This window comes from Camellia sinensis, chromosome 12 (genome assembly GCF_055761805.1).
Source record: "Camellia sinensis isolate YWXY chromosome 12, ASM5576180v1, whole genome shotgun sequence".
Classification (NCBI taxonomy): Eukaryota; Viridiplantae; Streptophyta; class Magnoliopsida; order Ericales; family Theaceae; genus Camellia; species Camellia sinensis.
Genome location: NC_138972.1, coordinates 63,414,094 through 63,437,889, shown reverse-complemented (window position 1 = coordinate 63,437,889; position 23,796 = coordinate 63,414,094). Strand labels below are relative to the sequence as shown.

General features: G+C 34.6%; 1 protein-coding gene and 1 pseudogene across 2 annotated transcripts; one reads left to right on the top strand and one right to left on the bottom strand.

Annotated features, from left to right (window-relative positions):
• Nucleotides 1-2,770: 2,770 nt before the first annotated feature.
• On the top strand, nucleotides 2,771-14,420 carry LOC145803625 (G-type lectin S-receptor-like serine/threonine-protein kinase At4g27290; annotated as a pseudogene).
• A 363-nt stretch (nucleotides 14,421-14,783) lies between these two features.
• Nucleotides 14,784-18,540, bottom strand: LOC114269585 (G-type lectin S-receptor-like serine/threonine-protein kinase At4g27290). 2 transcript variants are annotated; one of them, XM_028210912.2, is made up of 7 exons: nucleotides 17,167-18,540; nucleotides 16,581-16,706; nucleotides 16,303-16,460; nucleotides 16,012-16,222; nucleotides 15,696-15,933; nucleotides 15,466-15,616; nucleotides 14,784-15,301 (listed from the first exon to the last, which is right to left on the bottom strand). In XM_028210912.2, the coding sequence occupies exons 1-7, from the start codon at nucleotides 18,446-18,448 to the stop codon at nucleotides 14,996-14,998; spliced, it is 2,472 nt and encodes an 823-aa protein (XP_028066713.2). In that variant the 5' UTR covers nucleotides 18,449-18,540; the 3' UTR covers nucleotides 14,784-14,995. The 2 variants fall into 2 exon arrangements, with proteins under 2 accessions (XP_028066713.2, XP_082754905.1); XM_082898779.1 differs by having other exon boundaries at nucleotides 16,581-16,713; nucleotides 17,168-18,540.
• Nucleotides 18,541-23,796: the final 5,256 nt, after the last annotated feature.

The following is a 23,796-nucleotide window of genomic DNA, read 5'->3' as shown; positions in this document are numbered from 1 at the left end:
TATGGTTTTCCTACTTACTTGTGCGCACCCATTGCGAACAAAGTTACACATTCACATGAGAGCAGGATGTCAGAAGCGAATGGGCCCGAGAAGGCCTACTCAAACTATCGTGTCATCATCTCATTAATGTGATTAAGTATAATAAGCCATTGGTTCATGACCAATGTCATAAACTAATTCCAATCATCTTAATGTGTGAGTTCTCGAAGACAAGTTTTAAAGGTTTAGGCCTAACTAGGTAATGACTCACGACTAATTCATATTCACTAGATCATAAAAGGATGTCATGGAGATATCAAGTGCGCCTAAGTCGCAAATTTAACTAGTAAGTGTTAATCCCCTGCACCTTCAGGTCAATTTTATTCTCCATACACTTTACTGCATCTAGTTGAAAGATGACGATACTCCTCCTGCCATATCTATTTCTCGCTTCATAGTTACATGCAATTAATTCTACTATCCACAAGAATGAGAGAATAAGCTATCAACTATGACAGCTCCTGAAGTAACTTAAGTGCGAATTAGGCTAAAGAGTCTAATTCAACACAATGCTCTTTCAAGCAATGCATCAAATTCTTAGAGTCATAACAACCTTGTCAGCCTTGACCTTTTCATTACTATGCTGCAACGTTTGTGCTTAGTGGTAAACGTTATTAAAAAACGTTAGCCTAGCTAAGGAATCATACAAAGAAGCCCCTCCTCATGTCTCACAGTCAAGTGTGGAAACAGTAAGTGTCCAGACTAAGACAAGTCAGTAATGCTAATAGATTTTGCAGCCACTAAGCGCTAATCTTTTCACTTAGTGTTAATAGATTTGTAGCTTCTAAGCGCTAATCTTTTCACTTAGTATTAATAGATTTTGCAGCTTCTAAGCGCTAATCTTTTAACTTCACGTGATATTTCAACGCACACTATTATAGTGCATGAAATTTTTGCTCCATCCACTTCCAATAATTGGGTAGAGAGCAAAACACTGCTCATAGTGGCTACTCTTCTTACACTTAATGACTAATTTATTTAAGCTCGCATTTCTTGGATGACGTGACTCTTGAATGTTACTTCATCCAATGATGTAACATTATTTACAAGTCAAATTACAAAGTCAATCCGCACAGCTCAATAGTCAAGATCATATACAAATCTATTGAGGGCTTACTAATTTCATAACTCCAAAACTCGCCAACCAAAACTACGTAGCATGCCGCTAACCATAGCGCACACATTAATTTTTATTGTGCCAAACAAGGCAACAAAACCACGGCGACTTTGAGTCATGTTTCCTTACTTTGACTCAATTAAGGTCTGACGTAAAGTCTCCAAGACTTTTGCTCATCTAAAGAATCGGATTACATTGTCCACATTTGAACATCTTTACTAAGTCTAGGTCAACCAATTAACTTCCATAATCTAAGTCCATTTAGAGAGAAGTTCGCATTGGGATTAATTCGATTAGTATAATATAATTTTGCCACAAAAATCTAAATTAAATAGTGACAATATTACACAAGCCGCAAGATCGAAAATCCGTTATGCTCGTAATCATCTCTTGCGCCACAGGTGACAATTATCCAAAATTTAATTTAATTTATGCGCAAAATATTGGTTTTCGGGAGTTAATCTACAAAGATTTCTCTAAGCCGAATAACCTCCCACTGACTATGGCATGTCTAAAAGCATGATAAAAAATTCTAATTCCATACAATAGCATCATAATGTAGATTCACAACCAACTCATGCTATGTCACAATTAATAATGGAATTTAAACAAATAACAAATAATCATGCTATTCTAATTACAACATATTAGAAACTCTAGGAAAAAAATAACAATATGCTATATTTAATATTCAAATTATGCCATAACAGAATGTATATTACTTCTGAAATTTTCTGAAATTTTCTGGTATTTTTTGAAATTTTAAATAACTAATAACCAAAAAATTAGAAATAAATATTTCAGAATCTGGTAAAATGCTATAACTATACCAGTAAATAGAAAACTACAACAGTAGTCTACAATAAAAAATTTAGCCCCAGAAACTTAATCATGCAACACCAGATGCATTTTAAACTAGAAATAATGAATTATTATTTCAGGAAAAATATTTTTTATTTTTATAAATTTTTTAAAATTTTACAGAAGATAAAAAATTTAATTCTGAGTCTAACGGTACCAACCACGTTTAAAACAAAGCTATAACGAATTAATTATGACCATTTAACGCGATTCAGAATTTAAAAACAAAACAAACAGTGCCTTATGCATCAGTAGCCAAGCCAGCCAAGCCGGCGGAGGAAAAACGGCACGGCTCGGTGCGCGCGTGTGTGGCGCGAAGGGCGCGCGCGTGGACAGCGCGGACGATGCGCGCGTGAAAGTGCAGAATAGCGCGCTCGTGGCAGCGCGTGAGAGCACGCGGAGGTGCGTGGCAGCGCGTGTCCGCCGCTGACGGCGTCATTTGGAGCGTGAGGCACACCCGCCGCTTTCCAGGGTGTTTTCTGGTCCAATTTCGGTACTCCCGAACTCCATTTTTCACAACAAAAACATTTATGGCATCAAAAATCACATTTAATGAACATAAAAATGAGGTGTACCACACTCCCAATCTAATGGGAGTTGAAATTTTCCTCCTTTATAAACATTCATGTATATAATGTGTACATATATATATATATATATATAATATACACATGATTTGAGAAAATACGAAAATACCCATTCATGCTCTGATACCAATGTAAAACAAAGTATAAACGTAGCGGATGAAAAATTATGGTCATACCTTTTTCTGCAGAGTCTGAATTAAAGGATCTCGTGGGTAAATCACGTGCTTCCAGAATCTGATCAATCAACCCAGCAATGGAGTGATATTACAGAATGAATATCACCCACACAAGTCATAGTGCAAAATGGCTCTTGATCGTTGTATTTTGGGAGAGAGTCAATATATGAGAAAAACATACGACATACGTTGTTTTTCTCTTAATCACCCATATCCCATATCATATCAGATATATAGGATAATATCTCATCTATCCATATCAGTTGATATGATAGATATGGATATCCTGAGTGGTTATCCAAGTAAGTTTTGAATTTGAATTCAAAACTTACTTGGATAAGGTTCAAAAGGTTCAAAAGGTTCAAAGGGTCATGCCACATGGGCGCCCAATTTCTAACGGATAGGATCTACACGAGACCCTATTACACAACTGATGAAGTTTGGAAATCTTGTTGCGCAAGATGCCAACGATAAGTTTGGACATTTTCTGTCGCAAAGCTTTGATTATCCATGTGATACTCTTTTACTGGGCATGAAGCTTGGAAAGAACTTTGTAACGGGTCTACAGCGCCACCTTTCCTCCTGGAAGAGCAGCGATGATCCATCTCAAGATGAGTTTACATTCTAGTGTGATCCTCAAGGATACCCACAAAATATGCTAAGGGTTTTGTGGAACTATTCCAAACTAGACCATGGAATGGTATTAGATTTAGCGAGAGACCAAACCTTAAACCTAATACAATCTACAGATATGAAGTGGTTTACACTAAAGAGGATGTATATTATCATTATGAACTCATTAGCTCAGTTGTTTCAAGGTATGTTCTAAGTCATAACGGTGTTGTCGAGCGCTGGACATGGATTAATCGAACACAGGAATGGGTCCTTTACTTGACTAGACTAACCGATAACTATGATAAGTATAAACTGTGCGGTCCGAACGGTAATTGTAACTTTGGAAACTCACTGGCTGTGGTTATTTGAGTAAATTTGTGCCCCAGAACCAAACGGAATGGGGAAATGGAGATTGGTCTAAAGGGTGTGTTTGGAGGACACCATTGGATTGCCATAATGGAGATGGATTTCTCAAGTATTCGGGGTATAAAGTGCCACACATACGGAACTCCTGGTTTGATAGGAACAAGACACTCTGGGAATGTGAGATGGTATGCTTGAAAAACTGCTCTTGTATAGCTTACGTAAATTTGGACATAAGAAGAGGTGGAAGTGGCTGCTTACTTTGGTTTGATGAGTTGATTGATATGAAAGAGTTAAATGCAAATGTGCAAGACATTTACATAAGAATGGCTTCCTTTGAGTTAGATAAGAATTCATACCAAACACAAAACATATAGATTAGTGAACATAGATTGATTCGATTATACCTCTGTAAGAACCATGTAGTTAACTATACTGAACCTTTACATTTCGTCCTTTAAAAATTCCTCACTATATTACTTTTCTACATTTAACTACAGTTTAGCAAAAGGAGAGTTCATTTTGGTTTCATCTTGAATGTTGATTTTTGCTGAAGGAATTCAATCTGGCTAATACATATTACCCATCTAAACCCACATGCCCACCACAGTAGGTTATATTTGTATTTGTATTTGTATTTGAGCCAATTTTGACCTTGATTTATTATCGTTTGGATTTTTTTTATATTGTGTTATTTTAGAGTTCTAGAGTTATGATGATATTCGATCTCTATACTCAAAGTGAAACTGCATCATTCTTCGCCATGGATGTAGGCTTGGCAGCATAATTGTGTAGGGACATGAGAGGGGCATGGCATCCCCTATTTAAAAAATAAAATAATATATTTGTTAAGTTTTTGTAATTGGCAATCCCATTTGACAAAATTCTTTTCAGTTGTAATTTTATTCGATCTTTTATTTCAGTGAGGCTATGAGTTTTTAGATGCGAATTCAACCTGAATTGTGCCTTGTAGAGGAGTTTGTGATCTTGATTCCTTCATGTCTGCCACTTCACTAACTATGTCGGGCAGCGCCCCATGGTGGGATCGAGGGGTAGCGCCCCTGAAGCAAAAAGCAAGAATATAGTCAAAGTTATTTGACCGCTTGAGTGGTCATTTGTGCACTCGAGCGAAGAAACAGATCATCCAGTATTTTTGCAGAGCACCTGAACTTCTGGGAAGAAAGTTTTACCACTCAAGCGGTGAAAGTTGCAGTCAAGCAGTTAGCCTATATGTTTCGCACCACCTTTAGTCACACCGCTCAAGAGGTGAAATGTGTGGTTGAGCGGTTTGCACGATTCTATTTTCTATAAAGTGCGTTGTTTGTTGTTTCTACGTTTTAAGTCATCCATATTTTCAAAGAGAAACAAGATACAAAGTGTTTTATATTGGAGGGTGCTTTTAGAGTGTTTCCTTGATGATTTAAGAGTGATCAATGGATCCGTGAATTTCATATCAACATCATGAAGGGTTTGTTTGTTTTTGTTTATACACAAACGATGGAGTTGTTCTTTGGTGGATTCCGTGGAACTTGAGCCTGAAACTTTGGTGAATTCCGGAGTGGCTCATCATGGTGGATTCAACATCATCGTGGTGGATTCAACGTTAAGCAAGACAATTCCGTGGTGAAGACGGTGGTGGAAGAGGCACATTGGGTTGGTTCAATTTGGGCGTAGATTCGCTAGGTAATTGAGAGTACACTTGCGTAATTCATTTTTGTCTTCTTAGTGGATTGTTTTGTGGCTTTGGCCCATGGTTTTTTTATTTATTTTATTTTATCACAATTGGAGGTGCTTCAATTGTGGTTTTTCTACGTTAAATCGTTGGGCCGATTTGTCATTGATTGTTTGATTGAGATTGTTATTTACTGTTTACAATTGATACATAATCACAAATCAATATCTCGGGAATTTTTAGACTTTTCAATTGGTATCAAAGTAGGTTGCTCTATTTTTATTTTTTCAAAACTATTGGAGCGATATCTTGTTGTTTGATTTGTGATAATGGATTCAATTCGTAAGGGGACTTCTATGGTTCGATCACCTCTACTTGACAGATCTAATTATTCATTTTGGAAAGCTGGGATGAGAGCATTTTTAAAATCTATTGATGGAAAAGTTTGGAAATTCGTCATGTGTGGGTGGACCGAACCGACGATTACCATTGATGAGGTAGCTTTCCCCAAACCAATTGATAAGTGAGACACAACTGATTATCAAAATAGTAGCTGGAATAGTAAAGCTATCAATTCTCTCTTTTGCGCAGTCACACCAGACGAGTTTAGTTATATTTACAATTGTGAAGTCACAAAAGAGGCTTGGGATGTCTTACAAACTATTCATGAGGGCACTCCTTTTGTTAAACGCTCAAAATTTCAAAGGCTCACGTATAGTTTCGAAAACCTTTCAATGAAAAATAATGAGACATTTGATGAATTTTATGCGAAGTTGAGTGACATTGTAAATTCCAGCTTCAATTTAGGTGAAAAAAATACTTGAATCCAAGATTGTGGGAAAAATTTTGAGGTCCTTGCCCGATCGTTTCCAACCAAAAGTTACGGCTATTGAGGAGGCTGAAGATGTTGACAACCTCAGCTGGATCATTTGGTTGGAAATCTCCAAACTTATGAGGTATATATGAATTTCAAAAAGAAACAAAAAAGCTGATATTACTTTTAGTAGTGTTCATAGAGATGGAAAGGATTCTGATGAAGATTGTGAGATTGATTCCAAGATTACGAATGCTTTTGTAAAACAATTTAAAAAGTCTTTTATGAAAAAGAAGCCGAATCTTTTGGAATCAACTCATAAATCCAAAGGCAAAGAATAAACTCAAAATTGAGTCTACAACCAAGAAGAAGAAAGGAAAGATACAAAGGAACTTTGAAAGAGTCCAATGCTATGAGTGCCAAGGATTTGGCCACTTTTCTCAAGAATGCCCTAGTTGATTAAGGAAGAAGAAAGCTTTCGCTATTACTTGGGATGATGAATCAGAGTCTGATAACGATGAAAGTGACAACGAGACTTAAGGCAAAGAGGGGAGTGAACAATTTCTTGCTTTCATGGCTGTTTCCGGAATTGAAGGACAAATGGAGTATCTGAAGAGGCCGGTTGAGAATATCACTGATGATGAATCCTAGGGGAGTGATGAGGAAGAGCATCAGCAAGCTTATGAAAAGTTGTATGAGAAATATCTTAACTTATCTAAATTGAATGACAAACTCACTATCAAACTCAAAGCCTATGAAAGTGAGAATGTCTAATTAAAGAAGGAGATTTCCAAGGCTAGGAATGATTTCATCAAGATTTCTAGTGATTGACAAGCTCTTTGTGCAAACTTTTTGACTTCTGAGACAGAGAGGAATGAGCTACAACAAATCTATGCAACATATGAAGAAAAGATTGAAACTCTCGAGATGTCTCAAGTTGCCTTGGAAGAGCTAGTCATCAAGAAAAAAGAAGAGCTCAAGTGTGCTATGGTTACCATTGGACTTTGGAACAAAGGATCAAAGACTTTGGACAACATCATTGGGTCTCAACAAATGTGTTGTGACAAGATTGGCATTGGCTTTTGTGGTGACAAAGAGCAAAAATAGAGTGTATCTACATCTCATGATACAAGAACTCAAGGAAATGGGTAACACAAAATTGAACACGAAGATGGATTTATCAATCTTCCTAGAGTTGGTAAGGCCAAAGAAAAGAAGGTACACCCTGTTTTTATTTGTCATCATTGTGGTATGTATGGTTATATTCGCCCTCATTGTTATGAGTTGCATGTGAGGGTGTCTCATGGAAATGGAAGAAATTCCAACATCTCGTGGGGTAAGAGATACTTCATTGGTCGTAATAAAGTTAACGGTCATATTGGACCTCACTATTTTGATTTGTTTGAGACCGAACATGAATAGAGGTTGTTTGGCGAGACCTAGGAATATGAAGTTGGAAACCAAGTCAAGACAGGTTCCCATTGAAGGGAAGGGGAACCACAACGTCAAGACACTACCCAAGAACCGCAATTCTCACAACTCTGTTCATACTAAAGTGGTTTGGGTGAGAAAACTTGACTTGTGTTAATTTGTTTATTCGTTTTTGTTTTTTCTCTCTTTTTTTTGGGTTGCTATGTGTTTTTTCTTTTTGGGTCGTTTAGTGTGTGCTTGTTCGTTTTTTGTCTTGCCTTGTTTTTATATATATATAATTAAAAAAAAAATCCAAAAAGATTTTCTTAGTATGGTTTTGCAAGTTTGAAATTTTTGAGAGGTTCTTGGTGCATATTGGAATTGATGAGAATATCCATTAAATGTTAATATATGTGTGCTTTTTGTGGTCATTACTCATTTCCGAGTGTGTGTACTTTGATTAGTATGTCTAATTCTGTACACACTCTTGGATTAGCAAATATCGGACTCTTCTGCCTTAGTGATCAATTTTCTCTATAGGCTTCTAGCATTGTGTTTTTTTGCATTTCTAGAGGAATTAGCACATCATGGGTGATGTTGAGTCTCTTAACCTCCTTCCATATTTTTGCATCTCCATGGCTTTCCCCTTAGTTCTATGCAGTCAAGGCATGAGGAAAAGGCTACCTTAGAGTCACCAACTAGGCTATCCTTATTGTGTCCATGCTTCTCTAGTTAGGTTTCTATACTCTTGAGCGTGACAGCCGCCAATGAGTGCTCAAAAGAAAGAACGAAAATTAAAAATTAAAAAAAAAAAAATTTATGATTCATTGATTAAGGGGGAGCCTCCGTATTTACTCAACAAATACCCCTTGATTCCTAGTAGTTTGACTTTCCTAAGTTGGGTTTAGATTCTCTTGCCAGATGTCCAGTCATCAGATCACTACTAGGATTTGAATCAAGTGTTTGTCGAACTCTAAGAGCCACATACACACACTTTTATCATGGGATCTATGCTTTTCACATGTTGCATCACATTCTTTCATAAGGAATCTTCTAGAGGCTGTGCACATGGTGTTTTTAAGTAATTGTGTTTCTTGGATATTATTGTGTGTTTTAAGGTACTATTCTGAAATTCCTTGCTTGCTCCACCATATTATTTATTTTTTTTGTTCATTGTTTTCAGTGCTTGTGGTTACTTTTAGTGAGGGGGAGTTTGGTTAATCATTGTAAGGGTTTTTTCGCATAAACGTACATTGATTGGTTTGGTGAGGAAGATTGACATTAGTTGGTTTGTATGTTGCTATCCACTACTTATTTATTGCTTACTTCTCGTATGCTATTAATTTTTACATCATTTTGTCCCTGCTTGTGTGGTTTATGCTCTTGCTTTAGTTGATTGAGCTTCCTTTGACAATTCATGACAAAATGGGAAAGAATTTTGAGGAAATTTTTTTTGACAGTTTTTGCATGTTTCTTAGGATTTTCATCCATTCATACTTCCATCTCATGCATCGAGATAATCTTGTAGCACTAATAGCTGTTTTGCAGATCATGACCTAGAGAAAGAAGTTCGTTTTTGTTGGCTATAATGGGTTGGGGTGATGAGGATTTTATTTGTTACGTGTGTTTTGTCACGGAATTGCCAAAGGGTGAGATTGTTAAGTTTTTGTTATTGGCAATCCCGTTTGACAAAACTCCTTTCAGTTGTAATTTTATTCGATCTTTTATTTCAGTGAAGCTATGAGTTTTTAGATGCAAATCCAACCCGAATTGTGCCTTGCGGAGGAGTTTGTGATCTTGATTCTTTCATGTTTGCCACTTCACTAACTATGTTGGGTAGTGCCCCATGGTGGGTCCGGGGCAGCGCCACAGCTGGGTTAAGGGGCAGCGCCCTCCGAGCAAAAAGCAAAAATACGGTCAAAGTTATTTGATCGCTTAAGCGGTCATTTGTGCACTTGAGCGAAGAAACAGATCGTCCAGTATTTTTGCAGAGTGCCTGATCTTTTGGGAGGAAAGTTTTACTGCTCAAGCGGTGAAAGTTGCGCTCGAGTGATTAGTTTATATGGTTCGCACCGCCTTTAGTCATAATGTCGAGCGGTGAAATGTACGCTCGAGCGGTCTGCGTGATTCTGTTTTCTATAAAGTGCGTTGTTCGTTGTTTCTAGGGTTTGAGCTGTCCAGATTTTCAGAGAGAAACAAGATACACAGTGTTTTATATTGGAGGGTGCTTTCTGAGTGTTTCCTTGATGATTTAAGAGTGATCAATGGATCCATGAATTTCATATTAACATTATCAAGGGGTTGTTTGTTTTCGTTTATACACAAAAGAAAGAGTTGTTCTTTGGTGGATTCCGTAGAACTTGAGCCTAAAGCTTTGGTGGATTTCGGAGTGGCTCATCGTCGTGGATTCAACATCATCGTTGTGGATTCAACGTTGTGCAAGACAATTTCGAGGTGAAGACGGTGGTGGAAAAGGCACATTGGGGTCGCTTTAATTTGGGCGTAGAATCGCTAGGTAATTGAGAGTACACTTGTGGCTTTGGCCCATGTTTTTTTTTTTAAAATCACAATTGGAGGCACTCCAATTGTGGTTTTTCCACATTAAATTATTGTGTCGATTTGTCTTTGATTGTTTGATTGTAATTGTTATTTTTTGTTTACAATTGATACATAATCACAAATCAATATCTCGGGGACTTTTAGATTTTTCAATATTTATATTTTTTCAAAAAAACTTAGTCCCTTAAAGTGACCTCCACTTAAGGTTGTGTTTGGATCAAGGATTTGAAGGAGATTTATGGAGATGAAGAAAAAGAAAAGGGAAAGTAAAAAATTTAGTTTATATTTCATTTATTTTTCCCTATCTTTTTACTTTCTCTCTACAAATCTTTTGTCAAATTCTTGATCCAAACACAACCTTTGTCTTTTATTTTACCGAAGACCATGGTTTAAAAAGGAAGGCTAAAAATCAACTAAGCTAGTTAACTTTAAAAAAAATAAAAATAAAAAATTGCATTGGTTTTAAAAAAACTCGACTACCAGATTTATTTATCAATACAAGAATAGCGATAAAAAAGTCCAATAAGCCATCTTCACTTTTATCAACACCTACACTTTCTTTCTACTACATAACTCTCTTTTTGGCTGTGTTACACGGACTCTTCTATTTCCCTCACAGTACTCGTGTCCACCGGATATGACATGGGTAAGGGTGTGGGATATGTACCCAATTTAGACACTTACATCCTTTAATTTGTGACAATACATGAAGAACAAGAAACTCATATTTGTTAGTAAAGTAATATTTTTAGGCTCTCACATGAATTTGATATAGAAATTTCATATTTTTTTTAATCCTATTTAATTTCTAATATATATCTACATAATGTAAAATATCTTATCTAAAATATTATATAATATGCAATATATATGTGCATATGACGTGTCCCCGTATCCGTATCCAATTTTGGATACGTACCCTAAGATCCTAAGATTTAAATTTATGAAGGTCTGACGCTTGGATACACACCCGCGCTTGACACTCATATCCCAGTCCATGTACCAAAGCTTTTTGGTCAACTTTAAGTCTCAAAATAAATTGTCAAAACCGTATCATCATCAAACAGCTGAACTTATATTGTTGAGATATTTTACTAATACTATTTTTATAACTTTATGTCTATCTTATATAAAATTATAGAAAAATTTGCTAATAGCAATTTTAACATTAAAAATGATAAAATTCTACCCAAAATTTTCTGTCACAAGAAAGATTAAGTGAATTAGCTATATTATCAAGTGAAAATAATATATAATGAAATTTGAATATAAGTTTTGATTATTAGTTATTTTTCCATCTTAAAAAGAGAGAATAAATTTTAAATAAAAAATAAAGAAAACAATATTGAAAATTGTAAAGACCTCATTTAAAATTGTCCCCTTAGACCTCAAATTATCTTGAGTCGCGCTGATTGGTGGAAATACTTTCTTCTAGTTCTGCCCCAAGTCACAATTCTGGTTTTGCCGTGTAAGCTTGTAAATTCTCGCATGGTTGTGTTTGTTTTGTTTAGCTTTATTCATCCCTTTTGCCATAACAGTTTCAATACATAGGAGGGTGATCAAGGGTTTGAAATCTAAAGCAATCCTTTTAAGTTTGTGCTTTCATGATTGTATTATCTAACTAATCAATTCACCATTTCTGTTAAACGGAAGGAGGATTCAACAGTCCATAGCAAGAAAAGAGAGATAGTGGCAGTGACCTTGGCATTGTTAATTGGACTCTTTCTGCTGGGTATAAGCCTAATCGTGTATCTCAGGAAATGGAAAAGGAATAATTCACAGCTGAACAGAGAAGGTATATATCCATACGTGTCATTCTTTGTTAAACTATGTATTGGCATGTTACATTTTTGGAACTACTTGTCATATTGATATCCATTTTGTCCCCGCTTTGTAGGAATTCTAATGCACAAGTCTGAACAAGGTTACACTGACAAAACCCAAAAGGAAGATCTAGAGTTACCATTGTTCGACTTAACTGTAATAGCTGATTCCACAAATAATTTTTCAATCAACAATAAGCTTGGAGAGGGTGGATTTGGAGCTATTTACAAGGTAACAATGTAAAGACACTCTTATGTAGTCTATAGGAATGTGATTAATGCCCAATCTCATGGAGCCTATCCAGAAGTCATAAAACCATTCAACTTTTTTTATCACTACTTTTTCATAAATAGTAATGCTACATAAATTTTTCCACAAAAAAGTGCATAGAATGTAGTTCTACAAACTGAAGCACTGCATTCATCTTGGTGTTTGGGCCCCCACTTTTAGAAGAAAAAAAATTGTGTTCCTAAACTTACTGTTCCGTAAGATCTTTCAATAAAAACCCCATTATTCCGAAGCTAAAATTTTTACAAATATGCCTGTTTTTGAGAATTTTGTATTTTTATTTTAGCTTTCAAAGAAGACATTTGGCTTGATGCATCTTTTCTCTACATGGAACTTCAAAGAAGACATTTGATCCATCTTTTCAAAGAAGACATTTGGTTTGATGCATCTTTTATAATTTTGTCTTTAAGTAGTTGTAACATAAATCACTGGTCATAATTGCACTTGTTGGAACAATGGCAGCCAAAGCAACATAAAAACAGTAAGTAAAGCTATAGTTAATAAGAATGGCAACCAAAATAAATAAATAAATAATTTTTTTTGCTTTTAAGCTAATTCTAGCAGAAGATCATTCTATCAATTATAATGGTAATTCCCAGGGTATACTGGAAGGAGGACAAGAAATAGCTGTGACATGGCTCTCAAAGAATTCTAGCCAAGGACTGGATGAGTTCAAGAATGAAGTTATTTGTACTGCCAAACTTCAGCACCAAAATCTCGTGAAACTTCTAGGATGTTGCATTCAAGGAGAATAAACGATGTTAATATATGAATACATGCCCGACAAAAGCCTGGACTATTTTATATTTGCTTTGCTCTCTTCAAAACTATAATACTATATATACCGTAACTATTCCACTTTGAGACCACAACTAGTGGTTGTTCTTTCTTTCTTTTTTCCTATACTTTTTTTTTTGTTTGTTTTTAGTTTCATATAAACCTTTTACTTTATTTGATAATGGGAACGAAATTATATGTGGTTTTTATTACATGTGCATTTGCATGAACTTGGTCTTCCAAAATTTGGGATTTTTCCATTGAGGAATCTTGTTAAATTCATCCATCGGATTAGTAGGAGTGTGGACTAAATCAGACAAAAAATTTGGATAGATCAAAGCCAAAGCACATTACTGGATTGGTTGAAGCGCTTCCACATTATCAATGGGATTGCACGGGGGCTTTTTTTTCTTCATCAAGATTCTAGGCTAAGAATTATGCATAGAGATCTCAAAGCTAGCAATATTTTGCTAGATATTGACATGGACCCAAAAATATCAAATTTTGGAATAGCTAGAAGTTTTGGAGGAAATGAGACAAAAGCAAATACAAATAGAGTGATTAGAACATAGTAAGAATCTCTATAGTATGTTTTGTGTAATTCACTTATATTGTTGCTTTAAAATCTAGTTTTTCATCTTGTGCGTTGTTGCAATGGGTACATATCTCCAGAGTATGCAATAGATGGGTTATTTTCAGTAAAATCAGATGTCTTCAGCTTTGGTGTTTTGGTGCTGGAGATTGTGAGTGGGAAGAAAAACAAAGGTTTCTATCATTCAGGGCACTGCCTCAACCTACTTGGCCATGTAAGTGTACCAAATTTGAAGTATTCTTATATTATATGCATGTGTTCCAATAAGGTTTGAGGATCTTCTATCTTCAAAGTTTTTTGTCCCGTCATTTCAAAACTCTCGTAACTGAGTATTTTGAGACAAAGGAATAGTCGGATTTGGGAGAGAGGTTCTGATACCTCCCTTATATTGCTAATATTGTAGTGGATTGTCAAGCATGGAATCTCTATAAAGAAGAAAAGCCATTGGAATTGATTGATGAGGCTTTATGGGAATCATGCTACCAAACTGAAATGTTGCAATCAATCCATGTGGGTCTTTTATGTGTGCAAGAATGTCTAGCGGATAGGCCAAGCATGTCATCTGTGGTTATGATGTTGGATAGTGAAGTTGCATTGCCTTGGGCCAAACAGCCTGGTTTCTTCACCACAAGAAATGTTGTTGAGCCTGGTTATTTGCCAAGCAAGGAAGCAACAACTACGGGCAATGAAATCACTGTTACTCTGTTAAGTGGTCGATAGAAATTATACAATGATTAAGGTAAAACCTTAATCATTGTTTCGGGTTACAAGTTTACACGCACACAAAGTATCAAAATATACATATTGACAACATGTGCACTCTTTTCTGTAGACAATTTTTTCACATCATTCTATATAATTTTTATCTTTGCATAGCATTACTCTTTGTTTCATAACTAGTTCTTGTTTGCCTACTTGTACATGTGAAATGGAACTTCATTTTAGCATTTTTATTTCTTAGTTTGCTTAGTCCATACACATTACAATGTCATATGCAATATTTGTAGGGATTAAGAGATATGATTTCACATTTTTTATATTTAGATACATATGTGAAACACCATTCAAAGGCTATAGATATCCTGTAAGTTTTATGGAAGAACACAACATATTATATGTATTAACTCTGATATCTTTACAATGATTGTAACACCTATATATATAGAAGACAAAAACCTTAAAATATATATGCTATATGAAAAACTTCCAAAAACAAACATTCCTTTCACATTGTGTTCGTTAGCTAAACAGACTCAAAAGTTTTTGACCATAACAATTAAAATATCAGTAGGAATTGTCTTCTATCGTGCCTCTATCACTGTTGTGCTGACCGTGTTGGCTGAACATTGTTCAAAGTTGCTTCCTGTTGACTCTGCTTCGAGCAGATTCCTTTCAGTGAAAAAACCAGGTTGTTTGGGGTGAGTCAGTGCACCCTCTCCGCCCAACATCAAAACCACACTTGCCATGTTAGGTCTATCCTCTGGCCGTTGTTGCACACACAATAAACCAACATGAATCGAACGCAACACTTCAGGTAGATTGCATGAGTCTTGTATTGGTTCATCAATCAATTCTCTGGTTCTGTCTTCCTTGTATAATCTCCATGCCTGAACAGTTAGAAACACTTTTAAGCGATTGTTTTAATTTTTATACAGAATGATGTTGCTAAATTGAGCCTTTGAAATGGCTCTAAATTAGCTTTAGAGATATCATTGCTACATCATTCTGTAACTTTCTTTTGTAAGATTATATTATTCAACTCTATGCGTACATGCCCAAGAAGGTTAAGGTGGTGGTCTTGGTGATAGAATCCCCTGTTTCTGTTCCCACTCACTATTTCTAACACCAAAACGCCAAAGCTAAATACATCGGATTTTACTGAGAAGAGTCCTTCAATTGCATATTCGGGAGACATGTAGCCACTACAGGAAAAAAATGAATAAATAAATCAATTTATATAGTTGAGAGAGAAAAAATTTGAATTGGTTTGAAGATTCTTACTATGTTCCAACCACTCTTCTCGTATTTGCTTGTGTCTCGTTTGCTTCAAAGATCCTGGCTAAGCCAAAGTCTGATATTTTTGGGTTCATCTCATGATCTAGTAGAATATTGCTTCCTTTCAAATCTCTATGGATAATTCTTAGTCTGGAATCTTGATGAAGATAAAGAAGCCCCCGAGCAATTCCATTGATGATGTGAAAGCGCTTAGGCCAATCTAGTAGCATCTTCTGTGATTGATCTGTTCAATTTTTCACCCAAGTTAAACCAAGCTTCTAGCTAGTAGTTAACTTCTCAAGTATGTATAAGAAAGCCATACCGAAAATAAAGGAGTCCAAGTTATTGTTGGGCATGAACTCATATATTAACATCCTTTCTTCTCCTTGAATGCAATACCCTAGAAGCTTTACAAGATTTCGATGTTGAAGCTTGGCAATGCAGATAACTTCATTCTTGAACTCATCGACTCCTTGTTTGGAATCCTTTGATAGCAACTTCACAGCTATTTCTTGTCCCCCTTCCAACATACCCTGAAAAATTATATGGCATTTTTGTTTGTTTAAACGAGTTCGGACACTGAAAACTCTTGTTAGTGTATCTGTATTGTTACCTTGTAAACGGGTCCAAATCCGCCCTCTCCAAGCTTATTGTCGATTGCAAAGTTATCCGTAGCTTTAGTGATTGTAACCATGTGAAATAATGGTAATTCTATATCTTCACTCTTGGATTCTTTGTAGTAACCTTGTTCAGGATGACCTATTGTTTTTCCTGCAGAAAGGGGGTGTCGAGAACATTTAAATGAAACAATTTGTTCAAAAAAAGTATACGTACGTGCTAGAACAACTACAGAGGTGAGATATTGAAGCATTATTGACTAATTGTTATTACCTTCTCTCTTCTGCCACTCCTTCCAAATGTACAATGAAATGGCCAGGCCAAGTATAAGTGTTGCTGTTGAGACTACTAAGATGACTATGATCGTCTTTGCCTTGTTCCAATTGTGGCCAGCTTGACCTAATACCGAAACAATTTAGTTAAAATCATTAAAATTTGGGGAAACTAAGAAATTCCAGGTCGGTTATAAGGGATTTATGGTGAATTCATCCCAATTTATCTACTCAAATGAAATTTATGATCAATAAAGAAGATGCAAACTAATTGTGACTCTCTCTTTTTGTTAATTTGAAACCAAATTCAGACATGAGAATTCATATATCAAGATTCTTTGCGGAAATTAATATGCATATATTACCATCAGCAGTGATTATTTGCATTATGTGTAGTGTTAGATGAGTATAGAAAACTAAGAAAAGCACAGGTTACATAGTATGATATGTGATCAAGAATGAGCAAGATATTGAATTTGATCATGCATATCCAGATTCAATGAGACCTAGTATGTTTGGAAGACTAAATATGAAGAGGGCTAAAAATTTTATGGCATCAAAGCTCTTAAGGGGTAAGAAATTCTTACCAAATTCAGAGGCATCCATTCTTACATAAAGATCTTGGCCATTTTTAATGACTCTGATGTCAACAAGTTCATCAAACCAAAGCAAACACCCACTTCCCTCTCCACTTACATCCAAATTCGCATAAGCCATACACGAGCAATTCTTCAAACACATGGTCTCACATTCCTTAAGGGTCATGCTCACACTGAACCATGAATTTTCTGTATCTGGCACTTTAACACCGGAGTACTTCCAAAACTTATCTCCATTAACACCACTGCAATTCAAGGGTGTTCTTCGAACACACCCATTTGACCAATCTGTACCCCAATCTTTAGGAAATTTCGGTTCAAATAGTTGCAAACAACCGCAATCTGGGGAGTTACTAACAGTACAGAGACCATAAGGACCGCAAAATGCGAAAGTATCGCAATTTGTCATCTCTGTAGTCAAGTGTTCAATCCAACTGGTGGATGATCCTTCTTTCCACGTCATGCGCCTTTGAACACCATCCTGATTAAGCACCATTCTTGAGACAACAGAGCTATCGAGAAGATTGTAATTGAAATAAGTCTCATTCTGATTCATCACAAAAGTGAAATTGTAAATGGGGTTTGAAGATATAGTAGGCATTCCACTGAACCGGACACCATTCCACGGCCCTGATCGAAACACCTTCACAGTGTCCTTCCGGATAAAATACTGTGGAAATCCATGAGAATCCATACTGTATGTATAATCTCCTTGAGCGGGATCATCACTGCTCTGCCACGACCGCAGGATCATATCAAGCCCAGTTTTGTAGTTGATTCCAAACTTCATACCAGGTAAAAACGTGTCAGTTGGATGGTCAAAACTCTGCCATAAATAATTCTGCGGGTTATCATCATCAGCATTTCTCAGAACAAAATTCCCTGAATCTAGGAGCTCTGCAACTGGGGTTTTTCCCGGTTTTGTCAAATTGGAAGACAAAATAATACTTTCCGTACTATTGAGGAGGACGAGAACGCCTTGTTGGGTAACCATTAACACGCCCGACGAATCGGTGACCGGAGTTTCTCTGTTGGCAACCCATACAACAGTCCTGGAATCATTAGATATCTTGTTGTACCATATACCAATGTATCGCTTTTTGGAACTTCCAGGGCTGAAAAACCCGAGCGCGAAGCTCCCTCCAATGGAGACTATTGTGTCACCATCTTTAATGGATTGAGTTGTGGATATTCTGTTCACTGCAGTGGTGGAGACTACTAAGATGGAACAGAGAAAAGATGAGAGCAGTAGATTGGTAATGGAATCCATTGAGGACTTGTTTAGTTTCTGCACAATTATTATATTGTATAGAATCAATCAAGCAATCTATTTTTCTATCAGTTTAATTCAAAAAGAGAAAATTCAAAGGCTTTTATATTAATTGAATTATTAGAAACTATTAAAAAAAATTCATTTGATTTCTAATTTTGTTTTCAAATTTCATAAAACACAAAAAAATTAGTCTACACCTGTTTAATATATTCTTTTTCCGTTTACTATTGTTATTAATTTTCTTTTTTTCCTCTGTTTTCTCACGCTTTCTAATGACCATCCGTTGTTCATCGCCACCCATTATCGATGACTTCATCTGTTAGCTTACCTCTTGTCGACCCCAACCAACTTCTACAAGTGGTAATCACCTTTGGATACCACCTTAGGCGACTGACTTATCACCATTTTTGACCATTTTGGCAATTGACAACTACTTTCAACCATCACTTCACATATCCGGCAACCATCTCTCGCTAGCACCTCTAACACTTTCATCAACCACTCATTTTCATTTTTTTTTTTCCAAAATGAAACTTTAAAATACTTTTATACAAAACATATTTTCAATTTTTGTTTTTATTCAAACAAATAAAAACATGTTTAATATTTTTTTATAAATTATAAATATTACCTAGCCGCACTTTAATATCAATGCTAATGATTACCAAATCACACAAGGTTTTAAAAAGCGGTTACAATGATGCGGTAGCGGTTGCGGGGTGTAAAGACCATACTATAACGGTCGCGGTAACCGGAATCGTGATTTTTTTGTGTGCACAATTTGAAGAAAACTTATCGATATGCACATTTTTTTTTCATAATCACATTTATTGGGGTTTAAAATAAATCTTGATCAATTTTTGTTAATTTTTAAGTATGATTCAATATATTTCATATTTTCAAATCACTATAAAGGAGCTTTTTACATTTTATTGCAATGGTTAATGATTTTAAGAATAATTGATTTTAAATGTCTACAAATTATTTTTTACCAATACCTGAACTAACTGAATAACAAATATTCACAATTATTAAATAAAAAGATTATAAAATAAATTTTTTTTCATAAATAAAAAAAATTATAAAGAAAAAAAATTCATGTAAGATTTTTTTCTTTGGACTTGGATCACTTGAGTATTTGTTCTTTTTTTGTAAGATTTTTTTTTTGGGGGGCGGGAGGGGGGGGGAGGGGGGAAGAAGCTATTCAAAATATTATAAAAGGGTGCAACAGTGTCTAACGGATCGTTACGGTACCGCTACCACCATTACGTAAGACCGAAACAGCCATTACACATGTGAATTTTTGTCACACCGCTATATTGGCCTTAACGAGTGGTGGTAATCACCATAACCATTACGTAATGACATTATGTAATGGTTGCGACCGCTTTTTAAAACCTTGAAACGACACCTTAATTATAAATTACCAAACCCCATCTTACTCTAATGGCACGAGTTAGGACTAATGATTATTTTGTTAAGGAAAATGATTTGTCTCCCTAAAAAAGCCCCCCCTAATCCCCCTAATGCTCAAAACGACGTCGTTTTGGGCAAATTTTTTTTTTTTTTTTTTTGCCTTGGTTTGAAAATTAAGGGGATTAGGGGGCCAAAAATTAGGGGGATGTAGAAAGGTCCTTTTGTTAAAGTGATTCTTCTGCCTTAATTCACCCTTTTGAGATGTTAAAGTTTAGCTAAAATAATCAACAAAGATAAAAAGGTTAAAATAATTAATAAGATAAAATGTTAAGAATAATTGATTTTATACCTATGCTTTTGGCATTAAATGTCAATTGTATGTTGGATTTAACAAATTAAACCATTTAATCATTTTTTGTATTATTTCAAATTAAAAATAAATATTGTTTTACAAACCTATTAAACCATACCCGTACTCGTACCCTACTTTTGTAAGATTTTACTATGCTGATATACTCATATCATACCAATACCAATACTCATACCCATACTTGTAGGTCTCAAATTATCTCGAGTTGATCCTAGAGAAACTTATTGAGTCGAAAATTTCTTGATTACTTTATGTGTATGTGCGCACGCAATTGTAACTAGTTTATTACCCAAATTAATTTCAATAGAACTGATCGACTAATAGTAATTTCAAAATTGAGTGGGAAATTTTTTTCAAAATTCAGTAATCGGTATGGGTACGACATATTTGTCGAAATATCCATGCTTCATAGTCTTAAGATAATTCTAAATGAGGACTTTTATATTTTTTTATTATTTTTTTGCAAAGTATATATTATTTAAAATTTAATTTTTTCATTATTGAGATAAAAAAATATTTATTAAATATTTAAATTTTTTTTTTTTTATATTTGGAGGACAAATTGATTTTTGAGGTATAGTTTGGGGGTAAAATGACTCTAAATGAACTTTGGTGCCACGTCATCATATTCCACCCAATTGTAAACAGAATGTGACGGCAGGGATTAAATTGATCAATTTGTTAAAAGTTCAGGTACTAAATTGAAATAAATTGAAGAATGTGAGTCAAACTGAAAAACGCGTGATAGTTTGGGGGGCAAAATGAAATTCCGTTTATTTTTTCACAACATTAAAAAGAAGGAAAGTGTCATACCATTAGGTTGCCACATTGCTCCATGACTAATTTTTTATTTTATTTTATTTTACTATCTTAACGATAACTTATCAAGATTATATTTCAATATTGATTATTAGTCGATTTTCTATAAAATGAATTCATAAACAATTAACTGTATAATATACATGTACTAGCGTATGCCCGTGCCTTAACAATAATAATTAATTGTTCAAATTTATTTAATTTGTGGACTATAAAATTCATTAATTTAATCTCCACTGCACACAGTAAAATCTAGCTCCTGATTCAGGGATCGTAGATATTTTCATATAATATGAATAAAAACAAGTGAACAAAAAGGAGAAAACAAAAAAATAAACAAATAGAGAGAAAATAAAAATGGGAGAAAACAAAAAAAGAAAAAGAAAAGAGAGAGGAAGGTGGGATCATGGGATCATGGAAGGATGGGTGAGAAAAGGAAAAAGTAAGAGAGAAAAGCGGGAAAATAGAAAATATACACGGAGGATATTTTTTGAAAAATATATCTCAGCCGTTATTTTATAATTTGAATAGATCTAAGCCATCCAAATGTCCTAGTAGGACAAATGTGTGTAGGACAAATTCAAAAACAATCCTGTTTTATTATATAGACTAGTGTATGCTCGTACCTAAAGGCACGATGTAAATAATGTTCGGTGTAAATAATGTTGGGATTTGTAGTTATAATTTCTACGTATAATGTCAATTAATTAATTAATTTAATACATCCTCAGCATTTAATTAATCATGGGGAATATGAATATATTAGAAACATCGTACGCTGCCACCACACATAAGCCAATCTTGTTTGAATAATTTTAGGTATCATTAAAATTTAGGAAAAATTACCCCCCCCCAAAAAAAAAACTTAGAATTTAATACTTGTAACAAAATAAACTATTGAGTTTTTAATTTCATAAATTTAAATATTAAATTTCTGATTTATTTTCAATCTAAACTATTTGCATGTTTTCAATCTAAACAATCTGAGATCTTTTACGTATTTTACTAAATAATAAATAATAAATAAATACCATTAACAATCGAAGCAATTTGTCGGTAGAAAGAAGTAGCCATCAGTCCTCTGCTGTCTTTCACATAGTTTTTTGCATTCCTATTGAAAAAAAATATATATATATATATCAACACAATTTGAATAGCACATAAAATAAATAAAGATATGATAGTGGCCAAGCATTTGAATGCACAGCACAATTAAGAAAACTGAGCACTATCTCTTTCCTTTGTTTCTTTTCAATTTCTTCACCATGTCTTCAATAGAGATGAAGAAATAGTCCATGAATTACGAGTGAAAATTTAAATTGGGTTATAGAAATAAAATAAAATAAAACAAAAATAATGACCCATGAAAGATATGCGGGTTGAAGAAAAAAAAAATAAAAAAGAAAATGTTAAGACTCAAACCAATGTCAACAGCCCCCACAAACCAATGTCAAGATCCTCGCCTGACAACACAAAAAAGAAAAACAAATACATATTAGTTTATGGTTTAGAAACACCAACCCAAACACACAACAGAACTTAACACCAACCCATATAAATTGAAAGCTGCATAAATAAAAAATGAAAAAGAAACAGAACACAAAAAAAGAAAGAGAAACCCAAATACATATCAGTTTAAGGTTTAGAAACGCAAATCCAACACAAACACATCAGTTTAAGGTTTAGAAAAACAAATACAAACCCAAATTTTAGAAACACAAACCCAAATTAATATGTCTCTTTTGCATTGATTGAAAAGAAACAGAATGATTTTCAATGCTCTGTTCCAATGCTTTGTGTCTCTTAAGCTTTGTTTCCAATGTTTTCTATGGTTCCATTGAATGCATACCTAATCACACAAACCCAAATAGAAATCTTAGAAACACAAACACAAACTGAAACCGAAATCTTAGAAACACAACCTAATCAACAAAAAAAAAAAAATAATAATAAAAATAAAATAACACAAATCCAACACAATGAAACATTGAAAACCATTTGAAAAATCACTTAAGAATATCTTAAAAACCATTTGAAAACCATTTTATGAGGATCAATTATTATTTCACACCCAAGGATCAGTTTGTATACCATACTACAAAATGAGTCAAAAAAAAAAAAAAAAAAAATGCTCTTTCAATCCACCTAAATATTTCAATAAAGTTGTTCTATTAATTTTTTAGCAACTTCATATCTCTTTTCATTTTTACCGTCGTAACACAAACACAAAGTTGCTCACCAGTTTGGAAACACAAACGCCAATCCAAATCATACCCAAACATGTACCTAATCCTATTTGTTCATCAACAACAACAAAATCACCAAATCCTATCTATTCATCATCATCATAAAAAAAAAATCAAAAAATTAAAAATAAAACAGATTTGTATGTGCCTCTTCCAAGTACTTCTTCAGCTTCTTTGCCACACTCTTCGACCTCTTCATCATGATCATCAATTTGGACAGATCAGAGCCTTTTATATGTACAAATTTTAGCTACAAAAATTTACTTTGCACAGATCAAGTCTTATACATGTATCTTGTCTACATCGTCATCATTCTACATCATCATCATTCATCATTAACAACAACAATATGCACTCACAACACCCAGATCATCACAACACCAACAACAATTAAAAATTAATCAGCAAGAACACAGATCCAATCCTAAAATCAACAACAACAACAGTATGCACTCACAAGACCCAGATCATCACGACAGCAACAACAATTAAAA